At 38.2% G+C, this 20621-nt stretch overlaps 1 protein-coding gene across 2 annotated transcripts in view; it reads right to left on the minus strand.

Moving 5' to 3' along the window:
* Positions 1–20621, minus strand: part of Rabgap1l (RAB GTPase activating protein 1 like) — a 551913-nt gene that overhangs the window by 456443 nt on the left and 74849 nt on the right. For both annotated transcript variants that reach the window (XM_021173796.2, XM_021173811.2), the window contains exons 8-10: positions 17174–17240; positions 9438–9540; positions 7813–7979 (exon numbers count right to left, since the gene is read on the minus strand). In XM_021173796.2, the coding sequence (XP_021029455.1) occupies positions 7813–7979; positions 9438–9540; positions 17174–17240 (337 nt within the window). The remainder of the gene's footprint in view (positions 1–7812; positions 7980–9437; positions 9541–17173; positions 17241–20621) is intronic.

The raw sequence follows: 20621 nt of genomic DNA on the forward strand, positions 1-20621 counted from the left end.
GATACATATGCAGCTAGAAACACGAGCTCTGGGGGGTTACTGGTTAGTTTATATTGTTGTTTCTTGTGGTACATTCTTACGAAGAGCATTTTGATCAAACATAGCAAGCTGAGAAAGGAAAAAATGCAAAATGTATGATTCAAGTATTAAAGCAGCACCAGGAAATAGAATGGAGCTAAATCCTTTGTTTAATGAGATAACCAGATTAAAGATGTTAAATAGAATTAAGGAAATGGAAACCTCGGGGACAAGATCCTACCCAGATAAGCTTCCTTCTTGTGAAAAGGTATTAAAGAAAGCTTAGATATAGATTTGTTGATGCACACCTTCAATTCCAGCATTCAGGAGACAGAGGCATACAGATCTCTGAGTTCAAGGTAAGCATAATCTACAGAGCAAGTTCTAGGACACCCAAGCTTAGGCAGTGAAGGAAATCATGGAAAACAGAAAGCTGGTAAAGATGTAACTGAATGAAGGTGCCATGTTCCAGCCTCAACAAGGAACAGAACTTGGCAGCTTCAACCACGTGGCTCTGGCTTTAGACTCAAGAATAGAAGGGATTATGGAATTTCCCTCTCTAACCAAGAAAAGTCACTTAGGCCAGATGTGTGGCAGGGGTGTCCCTGCATAGAGGCCCTGAGAGGCCACTGCATGAAGCAATGATGTTGAAGTTGACTTGAAGACCCCTAGATGTAAGAGATGCCAGAGCCCAGAACCGTTGGATACCTGCCGAGGAAAGCTGCTAACAGAGAATGGAACTATCCCAAGAGAAAGAACTGTGTTGCAATCAACACAGCTGAAAGAAGTGGAGATATAAAGAATGCTTTGACATCAGACACAGAGATTCAGAGTTTAGCATTTGCCCATCTGGTTTTGGTCTTGCTTTGTTCTGGTATCTCCTCACTATGACATCTTGGAATGGTAACATATATATTATGATGTTGGAAATATATGATTGGTTTTTTATTTTGATTTTATAGGGAGTTAAGAGATTGAATGAATTTCAGAAGAGACTTTGAACTTTGGACTTTTAAACATTGTTGAGACTGTAATAAGTCTATGGCGAGTTTTGAAGTTAAACTAAATGTATTTTCTATTATGTAATATCTACAAGGTTGAGGGGGACAGGAAGTGAAATGTGGTGGTTTGACTAGGTTTGACCCACACAGGTTCATATATTTGTGTCCTTATTGGAGGAGGTGTGGCCTTATTAGAGGAAGTGTGTCACTATGGAGGCAAGGCTTTGAGATATATATATATTTTTTTTTTGAAGCTCTGCCTAGTATGACAAATCTAGTCTCCTGGCTGCCTTCAGATCAAGATGTAGAATTCTCACTCCTCCAGTACTAAGTCTCCTTGCACACTTCCATGCTTTCCACCATGATGAAAATGGACTAAACCTCTGAAACTGTAAGCCAGCCCCAATTAAATGTTTGTCTTCGTTAGGATGGCCTTGGTCATAGATTCCCTTCACAGCAATAAAACCCTAACTACGACACTCTGATTAAGCTGAGGATGCACACTAGAGGCGGGAGCTACCATTCCTATGGCCTTCTAATACAGACTGAACTATAATCATCATTACCACTTCTCCATAACCCCTCAGAGGTACTAGAAGCCAGAATACTAACATCATAATCTCCACAAATGCCACAGGGGGTTATCAATTAGAAGCTAAGTCAGTGGCCCATTCAGGTTGTCATAGTTGCCACCATCAGAAAAACCCCACTGGAAGCCTTGGGAATTACAATAGCTGAGTTTAGAGGATGTACCCATTCCTACTACATCCATGGGTACCCTAAAAACTGATGTAATACTGTAACAGCTGCTGGGAAAACTTTGCTCCACTGCCACAGCTTCATGGTCAATGAGAATACCTCACTGGAGCACTACTCTGACCACTCCAGATCCTTCCCCACCAATGCTGCAACCACTTTAGATGTCCCCACTCCAGTCCCTGAAGAACATCTCTTAATTTTATTTTCTTTACATCCTTTTCAGACCAGTCTAGAAAATGTATCCCTGCTCTGTCCCATCAGCATAGGCCCTAATAAAGCCTTGCTGGAGTAGTTTTCTTGCCAACTCTTTGTTTGTGCCAGGGTTCCATGTAGCCCAGGATGGTCTGGAACCTGCTATATAAACAAGAATGACCTTGAACTCATGGTTCTCCTTCATCTACCTTCTGAGTGCTGGAATGATGGACAGATGACAACATGCTTGGTCAACATGGCTCAAACCCATGGCTTCCTGCATGTTATCAAGCACTCTACTTACAAGCTACATCAGATCCACCATTCATCCTTTGTACCTTGAGCAGAATGAGCTTATCTGACAATATTACTACCAAGAGGTACAGGCCTACAGAATGCCTAGCATCCAGAGACTATCAAACGCTGTGCTGCCTGGGAGTGTTCCAGCAAAGCTGCTGGAGAAGATCCAGAACTGCCAGCGGTTACTACTCAAGCAGTGGAGGGCTGCCAAAAGCTTCTGGCAGCCACTGCCTCCAGCTACTGTTTGCTCAGAGGTCCTGCCAAGAGCAGCTTGGAAAACTGTTAACACCCACCAGCTGCTGAGAGCCAATGGTCAGAGCTACACTACTTCTTTCCCTTCTCATCATTTCTAAATTAAGTTGAGCCAAAAAACTCTCAGCCAATATGGCAGCAATTTTATAGAGATATCAAGAAAATATTATGATAATTTAACATTAAACCTACACTTAGGACAGAGCCTAAATCAATTTATGTCACTGAAGAAGCATTTAATGTTTGTTGAATGACTAAATGAGTTAACAACTAAACAACACTATAAGATAGATATTATCTCCACTCTACTTCTACTTTACATTTTTAAGGGTTTCTTTTTCCTAGAATATCAAATGTAAGTGCTATGTTGATATCCCTCCCACCCCTGCCTCTCCTCCTTCCAACCCACACAAACACATTCATAGAAGCTACTGAGTGCATTTACTGTTGCTTATATACATGTGTTTAGGGTTGACCACTTGGGATTCCATAACCTACCAAGGGTCTCATCCCTAGAGAAAATGGATCTGCCTTTTTCAGCAATCAGTTTTCCTAATAAAAATTTTAATTTTAAAAATTCCAACACCATAGTATTGTCTTCTATTCATTTTGGAGAGAAAGCATCTTTGGTTGGTCACAATAACACAGCTCAGTGAAATTGAATATATCTACAATCCCAACTATTCAGGAAGCATTATAATGAAGGATAACTGTAATGTTTGAGGCCAGCCTAGACATCTTAGTAAGAACCTTTACAAAATCTTTTTTAAAAATTAAAAATTAAACAAAACCACTAATATACATGTTATCTTGAATGTGAGCACAAGTGGACAGGGGAGATGGCTCATCAGTTAAGAGCACTGGCTGCTCTCCCAGAGCAAGAGGGGCTCAATTCCCAGAACCCACATGGCAGCTCACAACTGTCTGCAACTCCAGTTCCAAGGAATCCAACACCCTCACAAATGTAGGCAAAACAACAATGCACATAAAATTTTAATTAATTAATTTAATTAATTAGTTAATTGATATAATTAATTAATTAAATGTGAACATAGATTCTACTCTCAGTTTCTACAAGGCTTATAGGAACTGATGTATATTTCCTCAAAGGAGCTTTTACCTATGGCATTTTACTGCTGTGGCCCCCTACATCTAAAACACCACAGTAAAGGACATTCTTTTCATCTGGCAGATACCATATGCATAGCTATCAATACTTCTTATATACTTCCTTATTAATATAACAAAGATCCTGTGGAGTTGGGAGCTTAGTTTAAACAGTATACCATTATTGTAAATACTATACCACATATGGCAAAGTGATCTGTCCTTCAGTTAACTGCCTGTGACAGTCACTGAATTATCTTCCCTGTAGCTCAATAATCCCAATGTCAGAAATGCCTTCAATAATGCTATCAGTCCACACTCTAAAGGAAGAAAACTAAGGCTTAGAGAGAGGAAAGGATTTACTGTCTGTTGAAGAGCAGCCCACCTGACACACTGGGTTTATATGTAATCTCTAAATGCTTATTTCATCTGTTTAAACCCAAAACACATGCAATCTAACAAACACATAAATGAGAGGTGATTCTTTATAAAATTCAGAATATCATTTCAGAACAGATGTTCCAGTAAATAAACACCATTTATTATTAGAGTTGAAAATATCTATAATAAGCAACATAATGTTTTTCAGAAAATTTGTTTAACATGGCATCAGATGTGCCAATAGATATTATTTCAATTCTTCAAACCTTACTAATTTTGTTTTATGAAATGCCAATCTAGAGCTCGAAACGGTGTTCATGCCTATAATCTCAGCAATTTGGAGGCTGAGGCAGGCACACTGCTATCACATTTGAGACCAACCTGGGCTACAAAATGAGTTCCAGATCAGCTGGAGCTACAGAGTGAAAATCCTCTCTCAAAAAACAGGAAGAGACAGGGAGGCAGAGATAGGAAGAAATGTACATTTACTTTATACATTTTATCCTGGTGTCAATGTTATTTCCCAAATGACTGTATCATAGATAACCTTGTTTAAGATTACTTTAAAACTAATAAGCATTTCTTTTATAACATCGGTTTTTCTGCTTTTTGTTGATTTTGTTTTAATTTGTGTAGCTGTCTCAGATTGTTCCTTGTAACTGATCACATATCCCCAGAATAAGAGAAGTTAAAGCTATGCATGTGTCCATTGCTGCTGACTCATTGATCTTCTAAAAAGTAACCTACTGTACAGAAACCCACCTACTTCCCCAGTCTCCTGTTTCTCTGATTCTCAAAGGTGCCTAACAAGACTATGCATTTAGTCAAGGAAATGTCACATTTTCCAAGTTCCTACCTCTACCCCTCCTCAATACCTAAAACAAATTTGTTTCCACCGATTTTACTGCATTTCACAGTGCTTGATTATTATCCCAAAAGGGCTTGGGCTCCACCTCCATCGTCACAGAAAACCTGATATGATACCACACATCTACAACCCCAGGACTTATAAGATAGAGGCAGAAGGACTAGAAAAACATAATCTAAGGCCATCTTCATCTACATAGTGAGGTTGTAGCCAGCCTGAGCTTCCAGACCTTGTGTCCAATAAACAAACAAACAAACATACAAACAAATCTCCCATACATTTTGAAACTAGAAAATGCAGAAACAGATAGGGAACAGATTTCCGAACGTTGAGTGACGTACTAGGAACTGGGGAGAAGAGTTTGGTTTGTAAGCTGCTGCCACGAAATCATGAAGAAGCCAGCGCAATCCTCAGCACCCACATTAAAGAGATGGCCAGATACTGGACGTGCAATTCCAGTGTGGAGATGGAAACACAAGCTCTCCGAGAAGGGTGGCTGGCCGGCCTATTGAAATGGCAAGCTCTAAGTTTAGCTAGTAATGATGTCTCAAAAGACGAGGTAAAAGCAAGTGCCTGAGGGCCACACCTGAGTGTGACCTCGGGCCTCTGCACACACATGTACACCTCACAGACATGAATATGCACGGATATGCACACTCTCAACAAAATACTGAACAAGCAATAAGATAGGCAAAGTTCCATCATTCAATATCATTTGTATTACTTTGAAATAATGAATCCCCTGACAATGCTAACAAGCAACCAAAAACAAGAAAAGAAGAAAAAAAAAAGAAAGCAGAAAAGATGGGCAGATGGGAGATAAAAGAGGTGAAATCTCATAAAAGATTAAAAGATGTTTGGAAGATTGAAGTTTTGAATAATGCCCCTATAATGTTCTTTATAATATGCTACAAAACTATTCCACCAGCAATAAAAACTGATGAAAACTACCAGCTAAAATAATAAAAGATAAAACCATGGTAATTTCAAATTACCTACTACATGAGGTCGCATTGAGCTTTGACACATTTTTTAATATGAAACTTGAGAAATGATTCCTGTGTTTACTTGCTGATATGGTCACATTGCATTTTGCATACTACAGTTACAAGGTCGAAAATATTATAAAATTTGGAAGACCAGGACTACTAACAACAACAAAAAAAAACACCATGAAGAATTTTACACACTAAATACAGACATTTTATAAACTGACACTATTCGAATTTACATTACTTTCCCATTATATTTTTCATTTAATACAAAACAAAAATTACATGTTTTAATGCCTTTCAAACACAAAAGGACTAACATACATATAAACTCACAAAGCCTGTGGCAGCATATATATGGCCTGTATATCTAATAATAATAATTAAAATACCAGGGTATGGTGGTGTACACTTATAATTCCAGTACTTGGAAGGCAGAGGCAGGGGATCACTGCAAGTTGGAGACTCTGTGTCAAACAAAGCCAGGCAGTGGTGGCACATGCCTTGAATCCCAGCACTCAGGAGGCAGAGGCAGAAAGATCTGTATGGATCTAAGCCAGATGGGATCTCAGATATAACAGGAGTAGATACAAGCTCCCATCCCTAACCCGGGAGCTAGCTCCAACTGACAACTGCTCACATAGATAGATAGATAGATAGATAGATAGATAGATAGATAGATAGATAGATAGATAGATAGATAGATAGACAGACAGACAGACTGTCTTCTCCAATGGTGTCTCAAACTATATAGTTTGGGCATACAAACTATAGTTAAAGGGCTGGCCCCATGCCTAGCAATAGTTGGCCAACACAAAATTAGCTCTGGTATCTTTGTCTCATAGTCCTTTGTCTGAACACGTTTCTTCTTGCTGGTCTTTTGTTTACATACTGTGGTTTCCAATTTTGTACTTCTATGAGTTTTCTTTATAGGCATGTGCTTCTCATTCCTCTCCCTACCACCCCGCCCCCTGCCCTTATTTTGTCCTATTCTGTTTTTATTTTCAATTTGCTTGTTTCTTTCTTAAAAAGAAAAGAAAAGAGACAAAAAAGAAAAAGGCAGCTTGGAGTTGGATGGGTAAGGAGGTGAGGAGAATCTGGAAGGAGATGACGGAAGGAAATTTCATCAGAATAAGAGTCAGAACAAGATGAAAAAGAAAATCCATTTCCAATTTTCAAAATTATATCTTATCTTCTAAGGTGACTAATTTAAGAATGCCACAGAAACATAAATTTTGTTCACTTAATATGAAAGCAATCTTAAATACTCTAACTGATGATCAAAATGAGAAAAATCAACTAATGTGGATTACTAAATATGGCAAATAGAGATCACCATCAGATACAATTACATTTTTAAGCATAAAATTTTTCTATTTATTTATTTTGGGGAGGTGATGTTGGGCTTTGTTGTTCTTTATTTTATTTTGTTAGAAGGTTAGTGTTTCAAGTAATTGTAGATAAAATAAGAAATCTTTGTCTTTTACTGATTATTATTTCTATTAAATATGGCAACAGTCTACAGGCACATGAGTTAAGATACATAACAACTTGTGTATTATCAAAATGTGCAGTTTTCACACATTCCATTGGTTGCCTTCACATACCACTTGATTTTCTTTTTTGAGGAATTTCATTGCCTTTAGTTGTGATATAAGGGGGTCTATTTGCATATAAAGAAAAACAAAGGCAGATGGCCTAGGGCTATACCACAGCTGTAGGCAGAGTGCTTGGCTGGCATGACCAAGGTCCTAGGTTTGACCCCTAGCAATGCATAGGCTGTAGTGGCATGCATCTATAATCCCAGCACTGGGAAGGTAGAGACAAGCTGAAGATCCTCTTTAGCTACATTTATCAGAGTGAAGCCATCCTGGGATGTGTGAGACCCCGTCCAGAGAGAGATAAAGCAATACTACTATACAAAAGAACAAAAACATCCTACCTGTTTCAACCTCATGAAGAAAGTCTCTGTGAAAGTCTTTCTGCTAAAATACCAAAATCTCTCATTTGCAGGGTATACACGAACTACTGTCTCCAGGAGAAAGCGGACTGGCTCCACCACCTCTGTGACCACCATGTCCACTGCAACAGTCATGTACACCCGTTTATCTGCAATAGAAAATTTCTGGGTTTTATTATTCCTTGTTATTGAAGAAAATAAGGTCTAATAAGTTACACATGAATTATATATCTAGACAAGCATATTTCCTTCTAGATATTTATTTTTAAGTACTTGCTAACCATTGGATAAGTATGTAATCAAGTATTCCAAGACTGTTCCTCAGGCACTGATTACGCTATCATAATCAAGTGTCTAAATCTCCTGACAGATGTCTGATTCCATTCTCCAAGTCAAATCCTTAATATAAAACACAAAGACTGGAGAAAATTGGAAAAGGCCTGGGGTTGAATTCCCAGCAATGAAAAAATATAAACAAATAAATTTGAAGATAAATTTTAGTCTAAAATTATCAGGTTTCTTATACAATCACTAGAAAATCAAGGATGCATTCTTTCAACCTTGAAACAGGAAGGACAGAAACTGATAGGTCTGTTTGGTGATTGCAAACTAGAGGAGATGTTCAACCCTCTTTTATAAAACCTGTACAACAGAGTACTGCTAATATAAACATCTCTGTGTGGTATGAATTAAGAGAAAAAACTCTGAAGAATCATAAATACTTTCACTGTTCATAATGTACATATAGCCTCAAAAAAATTAATTGAGCTGGGAACATGGCAGATAAGAGAGAAAGTTATTCCAATGTTCTTCACTAGAAGAGTATATCTTGCTATTAGTAATAATTGATGCTTCCTATCTTTAGCCAAAAGTCAACTGTGGGCATAAAATAAGCGCCTAAATAAATAAAATTAAAGACCAAATGAGACGGGCGTGGTGGCGCACACCTTTAATCCCAGCACTTGGGAGGCAGAGGCAGGTGGATTTCTGAGTTCGAGGCTAGCCCGGTCTACAAAGTGAGTTCCAGGACAGCCAGGGCTACACAGAGAAATCCTGTCTCAAAAAAAAAAAAAAAAAAAAGATGAAATAAGACGATGTATTATAAACATACAATTTAACAGAATAAAAATAAAGCATTTTCAATAAAACTATAACTCAAGTAACTCTTTAAATTTAGTTTAAGGGCAGATCAAAGACCTAAATCTTTGAGTAAATAATAAAAATGTTAGTAATGTACACTTCTTAGTTAAAATGGTAAACAAAGATACACAAATTTTCAAAATCTGTTTGCTTGTATATGTCACCCTCCTCCATCACACTCACCCCCCCCCCAAAAAAAAAACCAACTTTACAGTCATATAGAAAGCACAAGTCAATGCTTCTCACATATCAGATATGAGCAACCAATGTGACTTTCAAAGGATTTGTTTGAACTAATAGTTTTCTCCACAAAAGCATGAAAAAAGACAAAAAGGAACTTCATATTCACAAATATTCTAGATAAGTATATCTTCAATTTAAATAGGCATCAGTACTTTCTAAAAATGTAATAAAACAAGATTTTTCACAATGAAAATTATGAAGTAATAAGAAATATCTTAAGTCACCTTTCGGCGTTTCTTCATTAAGAGCCAGAAATATTGGTGCGTTGGGGTTCCACATGCCCGTGATGACGTAAGCTCTCCCATCATAGCTCTTTCCCATGGACTCCTATAAAAGTTGAAACGGGAATTTAGATACTATGCACGAGGAAAATTACCACACTCTAATTATACCCTTAGTCATTTTAATTTATTAAAATATGAATCTATATTCAAATGAGGCTTAAGTTTTAATATAAATTTCCCCATGCAAAAGCATTTCTTTGAATATTGTTATATTCCAGCTATCTTCAAACACAGGTTCAACATAAAGATATATTCTTCTTGCATGAAAAGAGGTGTACCCATTCATGCTGAATCACAAAAACATAGAGTTGTAAAGTTGTATTAAACATGATCTTGCCAGGCATGGTGGTGCATGCCTTTAATCCCAGTACTCAGGAGGCAGAGGCAGGCGGATTTCTGAGTTTGAGGTCAGCCTGGTCTACAAAGTGAGTCCCAGGACAGCCAGGGCTATACAGAGAAACCCAGGCTCGAAAAACAAAAAACAAAAAACTAAAAAATAAAAAAATAAATAAAAATAAACATGATCTTTTGTTTGTTGCCAAAATATCTCTATATAAAATACCACAATGTAAAATTACCTGCACTAAGTTCAATTCCTAGCACCAGAAAAGAAACACACACACACACACACACAATTACATACAGAAATAATAAATTAATAGCAAATCACAGAAGGAAAAAGTGGTAGCCGGGCATGGTGGCGCACGCCTTTAATCCCAGCACTCGGGAGGCAGAGGCAGGCGGATTTCTGAGTTCGAGGCCAGCCTGGTCTACAAAGTGAGTTCCAGGACAGCCAAGGCTACACAGGGAAACCCTGCCTCGAAAAACCAAAAAAAAAAAAAAAAAAAAGTGGTAATCTTCTCTCAATCTTCTAATATTTAATGGTCTTAAATGTTACTATGCTTTATGGCAATAATATCTTCAAACATACTCCTTTTAGTACCTATAACTCACTAATAAATCACTGAGGAGACTTTATAATCCACAACTGTATCTCTATCTCTCTCCTCTTTCATCTTCCATCCCACTCACTTCCTTCCCCCAACCCTGCTCTTTCCTTCCTTTCACCCTCTCTCCTTCCTCCTGCCCTCCCTTCAATTTAGTTTTTATCTTTTTCTCCCTAACTTTTCTCCCTCCATTTTAATGTTTTTACTTAGCCAGCTACTGACTCTTAGTAAAACTAGCAAGTCCTGCAGTGAAAGCTAAACCATACACAACTTGCGCATATGTGTTTCAGAGAAAGCGAGACAAATGGCACCTTGTGGAAGAACACCAAGAAGTGTGGGGACATGTGCAAATGCAAAAGAATGCTATCAATAAAACTTTCTGGTTTCTGATGTCCTCGTATTATAAACAGTGAAAAAAGAACGGGACCAAAACAAAGAAAACTTCCTTTTCATTATTAAAATTTTCCATTCCCAATAGACATTTCTCCAAATTCCTGTAAAATATTTTTCTACTATATTACTATCAATTTGATAGTCAAATTGTATGACATAGGCTAAGAATCCTACATTCCAAAGATGAGGTGACTGAAAGGAAACCTACTAAGCAATTCCACCCTAAAGACAGTCATAAACTCATCCTTCCTCTCCTTGATACATAACACATGCACACGCACATGCGAATGCACATGCTCACACACATGCACCCACTCATATACACACACATTCACATGCACACACTCATGTACACACACATGCACACACATGCACACACATACATGCACATACATACATGCACACACACACTTGAACCCACTCATACACGCACACATACACACACACACACACAAGCACACACATGCACACACATGCACACACACATACATGCACATATGCACGTGCACATGCACACACATATGCACTCCTCTAGCTCCTCCACTACCCTACTAACTAGTCCCCATTCAGAACAGGAATAACTTCTTACTCCAAATTTCTATATGCCAGAGGCCCCTGTGGTGGAATTAGGGAAAGGTTGGAAGAAGCTAAGGAAGAAGGCGGCCCCATGAAAATACCAGCAGTCTCAACTGATCTGGACCCCTGAGATCTCTCAGACACTGAGCCACCAACCAGGCAGCATGCATCAGCTGATATGAGGCCCTGACACATATACAGCAGAGGACTGTCTGGTCTGGCTTCAGTGAGAGAAGACGCACCTAACCCTCGAGAGACTTGAGGCCCCAGAGAATGGGGAGAGCTGGTGGGGTCAGGGGGTGGTAGAGTGAGGACATTCTTTTGGAGACGGGTGAGGAGGAGGTATGGGATGAGGAGTGGTCAGGGGGCAGATCAGGAGGGAGATATAGTCTAAACTGTAAAAAAGGATTAAAGAATATAAATAAATAATTTTTTTAAAGTCTCAATGCACCTAATTAGAAAATATGCATAGGGGAAATATGCATTACCCAAGAGATAAATACCAGTATCGTACCATTGGGAATGCCTTGCGGGTGAGTCATTGCTATGGTTTGTCAGTTCCACAGCTGGGCAGGACTATGTATTACTTTTCTCTCTGGCATCTTGCATAATTGGACTTAAGGCCCATGTAATGCAAGACAACTCATGTTTGGTACCATAAACCTAGGCTTCCACCCATAGGTAGTGAGGTCATAGATAGTAAGGAAAAATTACTACTATCATTTTTCTACATCAATATATCTTCTAATTGCTTTCTAAATATTCATTGTATAACATACCTACAGATAAATGTAACTCTCAATCCTGATCTAAAAAGCTTTTGGCAACAGATGGAGACTACTACAAAGATCCACAACTGGTCAATATGCAGAGAACAAATGACCATGGGGTGCCCAGTCCTAAACAGAATATCTACAGCACAACCCTACACCTAAGGCTCAGAGAACACGAGGGGAAATAGAGAAAAGAGTCTCAGAGCCAGAGGACCACTAGGCATGACAAATACGCTACAGCCATGAAAACACAACACTGTCATTGCCTAAAAAAGACTTGCATAATGAGCACAACCCTGGACATGCCATTGGAGATGGACAAAGTTTCACAAGGCCCTACGCATACTAAGAACAATGGGCAGTCAATGGTTGTTATGAGAGAGAAAAATCACTATTTTCCAGGGATGAACTTCCCGATACATTATCCAATTTCAAGTGATTATCCCTAAACATATGTATATACCAGCAACACAAATGTAACATTAAACATCAAGGGGCTGTGAATGTGTACATGCATATGTATGAACATGGCAACAGCAATTACAGAAGAGATCATGAATCCAGGAAAGAGTGGGAAGAAGAGAGGTAGAATCAATGTAAATACAGTGCTTTCAAATCTGAATTTTTAAAAATAATTTGTATCATGACAAATTGCTCAGTATAAATAAAAAACATTTCACAAACTGGTAAATGTAACATGCATGCCTTTTCAAAGACTTTTAAAATAAATGAAGTGGCAAAAAACTCGTTTTCAGTTTCACATGACATTTGGGTATGTCATAGGAGCAAAACTATGAACATCTTACTCTAAGAGCAAAACTAAAATATTTAAGAAAAGTTGCAAAGAGTGTAGCTTTTGCTTATTACAAAGAATATCCTGTCAATAACCAGAATTACATCCTTGGTTTCAATATAAAGTGTTGAGATCCTTTTTAAAACACAAAATCTAGCCAAGGGTCAGTGACCATATATTAAGATATCAAGAAGATTAACAACACCAGATAATAGTAAATCTCAACTATTGATACTAAAAATGCAAAGCCAAGCACTGCCCAACTGTTTGTTGTGTAGTAACCCCACTTCTGTTCCCAGGAATATGAATACTGTCTAGGCCTTTGATACTGATGATTCAAAAAATGGAGTCAAATCACACAGATGTGACTAAGGAGCCTCAGAGGCTCACACCACCTTATAACTCTATAATCTGACTTCAGGTTTTATGTGAAAATTTCTAGCAATGATTCACCCTTATCCTATAGATTCTGAAAGACCATAACTAGAAGCCAGCATCTTAATCTTTTTTATAATGTCTCAGTACTCTAAAAAAGACTTCTTCATGTTATTCTCATGGCTAAAAAATGTTATGATTTGCTTCTGGAAAGCCTACATTCATTACTGCTGTGCTGTAGAGAAAGGTAGAAGAGAGATGGAACAACAACTTATCTGTACTAACACATTCAATGTAATTGGCTGTCCTCATGTGACCTATCCAGGCAGTATTTCCTCTCTGTGTCCATGGCACACTATACACTAGAGAAAGCACCTAACCATTGCTGAAATTACACCCTCAAAAGGTCTGACTTCACCACAAGAATAAGTGCACACAGCTACTAAGAACTATATTGTACTAATTCATTGTTTTTAATAGCTGAGTAGTACTCCATTGTGTAAATGTACCACATTTTCTATATCCATTCCTCTGTTGAAGGACATCTGGGTTGTTTCCAGCTTCTGGCTATTATAAATGAGGCTGCTATGAACATAGTGGAGCATGTGTCCTTGTTATATGTTGGAGCATCTTTTGGGTATATGCCCAGTACTACCTGGGTCCTCAGGTAGTACTATATCCAATTTTCTGAGGAGTCACCAGACTGATTTCCAGAATGGTTGTACCAGCTTGCAATCCCACCAGCAATGAAGGAGTGTCCCTCTTCCTCCACATCCTCGCCAGCATATCTGTCACCTGAGTGTTTAATCTTAGCCATTATGGTTGGTGTCAGGTGGAATCTCAGGGTTGTTTTGATTTGCATTTCCCTAATGATTAAGGACTTTGAACATTTTTTAGGTGCTTCTCAGCCATTTGGTATTCCTCAGTTGAGAAGTCTTTGTTTAGCTCTGTACCCCATTTTTTAATAAGGATATTTGATTCTCTGGAGTCTAACTTCTTGAGTTCTTTGTATATATTGGATATTAGCCCTCTATTGGATGTAGGATTGGTAAAGATCTTTTCCCAATTTGTTGGTTGTCATTTTGTCCTACTGACAGCCTCCTTTGTCTTACAGAAGCTTTGCAATTTTATGAGGTCCCATTTGTCGATTCTTGATCTTACAGCATGAACCATTGGTATTCTGTTCAGGAAATTTTCCCCTGTGCCCACATCTTCAAGGCTCTTCCCCACTTTCTCTACTATAAGTTTCAGTGTATCTGTTCTTATGTGGAGGTCCTTGATCCACTTGGACTTGCATTTTGTACAGGGAAATAAGAATAGATCAATTTGCATTCTTCTACAAACTGACCCCCAGTTGAACAAGCATCATTTGTTGAAAATGCTGTCTTTTTTCCACTGGATGGTTTTAGCTCTTTTGTCAAAGATCAAGTGACAATAGGTGTGTAGGTGCATTTCTGGGTCTTCAATTCTATTCCATTAATCTACCTGCCTGTATCTATACCAACACCATACAGTTTTTTATCACTATTGCTCTATAATACAGCTTGAGGTCAGGGATGATGATTCCCCCAGAAGTTCTTTTATTGTTGAGAATAGTTTTCCCTAACCTGGGTTTTTTGTTATTCCAAATGAATTTGAGAGTTGTTCTTTCTAACTCTATGAAGAACTGAGTTGGAATTTTGATGGAGATTGCATTGAATCTATAGATTGCTTTGGGCAAGATGGCCATTTTACTATATTAATCCTGCCAATCCATGAGCATGGAAGATCTTTCCATCTTCTGAGATCTTCAGTTTCTTTCTTCACAGACTTGAAGTTCTTGTCATACAGATCTTTCTTTCACTTTCTTGGTTAGAGTCACACCAAGGTATTTTATATTATTTGTGACTACTGTAAAGGGTGTCATTTCCCTAATTTCTTTCTCACCCTGCTTATCCTTTGAGTAGAGGAAGGCTACTGATTTGTTTGAGTTAATTTTATATCCAGACACTTTGCTGAAGTGGTTTATCAGTTTTAGGAGTTCTTAGCCAATGGATGGAACTAGAAAATATCATCCTGGGTGAGGTAACCTAGTCACAAAAGAACACACATGGTATGCACTCACTAATAAGTGGATATTAGCCCAAAAGCTCAGAATACCCAAGATACAATTCACAGACCATATGAAGCTCAAGAAGAAGGAAGACTAAAGTGTGAATGCTTTGGTCCTTCTTAGAAGGGAGAACAAAATACTCATGGGAGCAAATATGGAAACAAAGTATAGAGCAGAGAGACTAAAGGAAAGGCCATCCAGAGATTACCCCACCTGGGGTTCCATCCCATAGACAGTCACCAAATGCAGGCACTATTGTGGATGCCAAGAAGTGCTGCTGACAGGAGTCTGATATCTCAGGAGTGCTGTCTCCTGAGAGGCTCTGCCAGAGCCTGACAAATACAGAGTTGATGCTTACATCCAACCATTGGACTGAGCACGAAGTCCCCAATGCAGGAGTTAGAGAATAGATTGAAGGAGCTGAAGGGGTTTGCAACTCCATAGGAAGAACAACAATATCAGCCAACCAGACCCTCCAGAGCTCCCAAGAACTAAACCACCAACCAAAGAGTACACATGGAGAGACCCATGACTCCAGCCACATATGTAGCAGAGGATGGCCTTGTTGGGCATCAATGTGAGGAGAGGCCCTTGGTCCTGTGAAGGCTCCATGCCCCAGTGTAGGGGGAAGCCAGGGTAGGGATGTGGGAATGGGTGAGTGGCAGGGGGAGAAGGGGAATAGGAGGTTTCGGGAGGGAGGATCAAAAAAAGGAATAGCATTTGAAATGTAAATAAAGAAAATGTCCAAAAAAAGAAAAAAAGAACTATATTTCACACAAATCTAAAACCCCAATATATTACATAGTGTTTGGCATACAACTAGGTTCTCAAATTTTTGAATAATGTGTTCTAATATTGCTAGAAAATTAGTGCTGACATAGTTACCATGAAATAATTAAAAGAAAAACTTCCCACAGTGATATTTAAATTATATTTATGAAACACTGTTGAAAGGAAATATATAAAATATAAAAAACTAAACTCACAAAGTAAGGAATTTTATGGTTACTCTAACACTTCTGCAACATTCTAAATCACCAAGTGAATGTTCATTACCAGCAGCACCAGAAGGCACTTCTCTTTAAGAGTTAAAATGCCTTACTACCTTCCCAACAAACGTTAACCTGAGTATGTATCATTAATCTTTTTTGTTGCTTTGTTTCTTTGTTTTTGTTGTTTTTCAAGACAGAGTGTCTCTGTGTATCCCTTGTTGTCCTGGAATTATTTCTGTAGACCAGTCCAGCCTTGAATTCACTGAGACCTACCTGCCTTTGCCTCCCAAGTGCTAGGATAAAAGGCTTGTGTCATCACTGCCTGTCTCATTAATCCTTTAACAACATTCCTCAAAGAAATCTAGTCACTATCCATTGCTAAGTACAAATTCAAGGAAATGCTTCAAAGAAAACAAGCATCACAGAGCTGCAGATTAATTAAATGAAAGTTACGTGCAATTTGAAAACATTTGCCTGTTACCTTAGGCTCAAAGGAGAGACTTGTTCCTGAGAAACCAACTAGCTGGAGGAGACAGGCCCTGTCCCTGCAGCTTTCACCCTACACACAATTGTTTGTGTACAAACTTTCTTTCTTTCATACATAATGTTAAGTTTGAGTTTCCAAATTTAATTACTGCCATCAAAAAATTAAAATAAACAACTCTGACAACATGACAAAATGTTAAAATATAACTATCTTCTGTACTTAATTAGGACACTTAAGGTTGTCATTACCATATCCAGTAAATGCATGTCACTGTTCTTCACGTTTCGACCTGGGCTTAATAACATTCCAAAACATCTGAAAATATTGGGGGAAAAGAAAAGGAAAAATAAGGTATCAAGAAGAACACAGGAGTCCAGTGAACAACAAGCCCTAACATAACTGTATAATCTGAGGTTTGTACTCACAAATAGCTTTGTCTTTTTGAGAACTTAATAAATAAAAACCCAAGATACATAATAAAATTATATACAAATCATAACAATACGGTGTCAAAATTCTCAGGTGTTTATTTTACCAATAAATAACCAAGATCATAAATTTTTCTAAAACTTATATTAAATTATTAGTATAGTAGTAAGATATAAATTAGTTCCTAGAAAAATAAGATTTTCATTTGCCTTATAGTTATTCCAAAACTACAGGTCATAATTAACTAACCCATACTCAATTCCTAGTAGTATATTAATTAATTAATAAATTAAGTTTGTAAAAAATTATTTTTAATATAAGAAAAAGACATAGTGCTCTCTCTGTATGGAGCTAGATTAACAAAGTAAAACTTTTAGTACCCTGGTCCTCGTGAGTCATGTCCACCACATAGCATATATACTCAGCTGAGATAAGAACCAGTTACACAAGCTTCATCACTAACTGTCCTATCACACTGTTAACAACAGTACCCAGTACATGACTAAGATTATTACCTAGTGCCCACGCTTCCTGGTGCTAACATAGCTTCAGGAATCTTACCAACACTACTTTATTTGGAAAAGGTTTTCATAAGCTCTAAACTTCTGCTTTTTCAAAATTTCTAGGCTATCATTAGCTCTACTTTATGGGTAGATCAGTCATGTTCAGATCAGTTAAACAATACACCCAAATTTATATTACTACTAAATAGATCTTACAGATCAATATGCACTGTGACCTGTCCAGAGCGTCGTTCTGCCGAAGAACAGTCATGCTTAACAGAGCTTTTAGCCATAGCAACCCTAAAGTATAAAATGTATGCCATGCAGAATTTTATATAGGGAGTAAAGAATACAACTAAATCAAACATAAGCTTTTAAAATCAAAAAATAAAATGTCATGCGCTGCATAAGGAGCCCAGTGGTAGGGAGGATGCCTGGCACCCTGGCGTCCTAAGTTTGAGCAGTAACAACACTGTAAAACTAAAGCGTTGATTTTTATACTGGAGCTACCAGTCTATGCTTAGTTCTCTTTCCTGTTACACAAAGGCTTGCTTTCCTAGCAGCACACTTCTACACAGGTATGACCCCACTAAGCAGAGTCTATACTTCCTGCAAGCACTGGGAGTACCATGCTCAAGGCTCCCTTTGGTGTCTGGCAAAGCCACACCTATACCAACAATAAAGCCTGTAAACTCAGATAATAATTCTCCAAACACATTCCTGAGCCACTGAAAACACAATCTGTCCTAATATTCAAATTTTTAAATTACATTATCTCCTTTAAATGTATATGATTTTTGTATCAGTTCTTCTACTGTGGCCTTACCGCTTGTTAACAATAATAATATAATTGTTGTTCATGTGTTCATGTGTTTTGTGTCCTAAGTTCTCCTGCCTGCTCTGTTCTCTCCAGTATCTCTTTGGGTTAAGAACATGCTCCTGCCATCCAGAGACTGCCCCACCCGGGGATCCATCCCATTTACAACCACCAAACCCAGACACTATTGCATATGCCAGAAAGATTTTGCTGACAGGACCCTGATAATAGCTGTCTCTTGTGAGGCTCTGCCAGTGCCTGGCAAATACAAAAGTGGATGCTCACAGTCATCTATTGGATGGAACTCAGGGTCCCCAATGAAAGATCTAGAGAAAATACCCAAGTAGCTAAAGGGGTCTGCAACCCTATAGGAGGAACACCAATATGAACTAACCAGTACCCCCCAGAGTTGAGTCTCTAGTTGCATATGTAGCAGAAGATGGCCTAGTTGGCCATCAATGGGAGGAGAGGCCCTTGGTCTTACGAAGATTATATGCCCCAGTACAGAGGAATGCCAGGGCCAGGAAGTGGGAGTGGGTGAATTGGACAGCAGGGTGGGGGCAGGGTATAGGGGGCTTTGGGGATAGCATTTGAAATGTAAATGAAGAAAATGTCTAATTAAAAAAGGAGAAAAAAAGGCAAAAAAAAAAAAGAACATGCTCCTGGATTTTAAACTTTTTAAAGTTACTATATGAAAGTACTAGAAAAATGTTTAAATCTATTTCTCAAAGCTCCTGTCTAAATCAATGCCACAGTTTTTAGTATAACCTCTCTCTTTTTGGTTGTTTTGGAAAATATAAAGTACCATATCATTACTTCTCAGTCACGTGAACATAAATGGTAAAACTACAATTACATTATCTTGGGATAATAATCCTATATTCCACGTTGCAGCAAAAAGACCTTGAAAGTTCAGATTCCCTTAAATAGTAAGACCACCACCTTAGTTCAGTGGTCTCTGACGCATTCCTCTTCCCCTGGCTTATAAATAAAAATACTGCCACCAGCCAGCAGTATGACATTTGAGAAGCACTAACTATTACACTTGGACCTCTGCTTTTTCATCTAGAAAATGAGGTAGGTAAAACAGAGAAACTTTAATTCCTCCAGCAATAAAACTACACATTTTTTTATCAAGCCCTATTAGTAATTTCCAAAATTATACTTCATAAAAACACATAAGACTTTTTATGAACACTATGAAAGTATTATTAGGAATAAATATGTCAGGAAATAGGATAGGTTTTATTAGTAACATTATACCTAATGTCAATATTATATGGTTCTCTGAGGATTTCAGAGCTTTCAACTTTCGTTAATTAATTCTGTGAGCAAGGCAGGAAAGGAAACTGCTGTCTCACCTGTATTCTCAATAAGTGCACAGGCCAGAGGCAAGAGAAGTAGTAAACAAGCAATCACTGTCAGATACGGTATTATGTTCATGTGTATGTTTTGCAGGGGTTATATGCTCATGGTGGTAGATTTCCTTGAGCTGCAGTTCAGGTGGTTGTATGCCACCTGATATGGGTGTTGAGATAAAACTCAGGGCTTCTGCAAGAGAAGCAGGCTCTTAAAAGCCAGCCAGCTCTCCAATGCTCGCCTGCTTGTTTGATTGTCTGTTTGTTGTTGAGATAGGGTATCATGTATTCCAGGCTGACTTAGACCTGCTATGTACATTGAATCTGTAGATTGCTTTTGGTAGGATGCTATTTTTATGATGTTAATTCTACCAAGTCATGAGCATGGGAGAACTCTCCATTTTCTGCCTTAAATTAAAATAGTATTATTAGGTTTTTTCTCTTCCCTCAAAAGGTTCCAAATATTTTTGTAAATACTTTTTTCCCTCTTCAGTGCTTCCATTAAGGTGGTTGAAGAGATATTTCAGCATCTAAGAGCACATGCCACTCCATCTAGCCAACCGGAGTTCAGTTTTCAGCACCCACTTCA

Source organism: Mus caroli, chromosome 1 (genome assembly GCF_900094665.2).
Source record: "Mus caroli chromosome 1, CAROLI_EIJ_v1.1, whole genome shotgun sequence".
In the NCBI taxonomy this organism is placed as follows: Eukaryota; Metazoa; Chordata; class Mammalia; order Rodentia; family Muridae; genus Mus; species Mus caroli.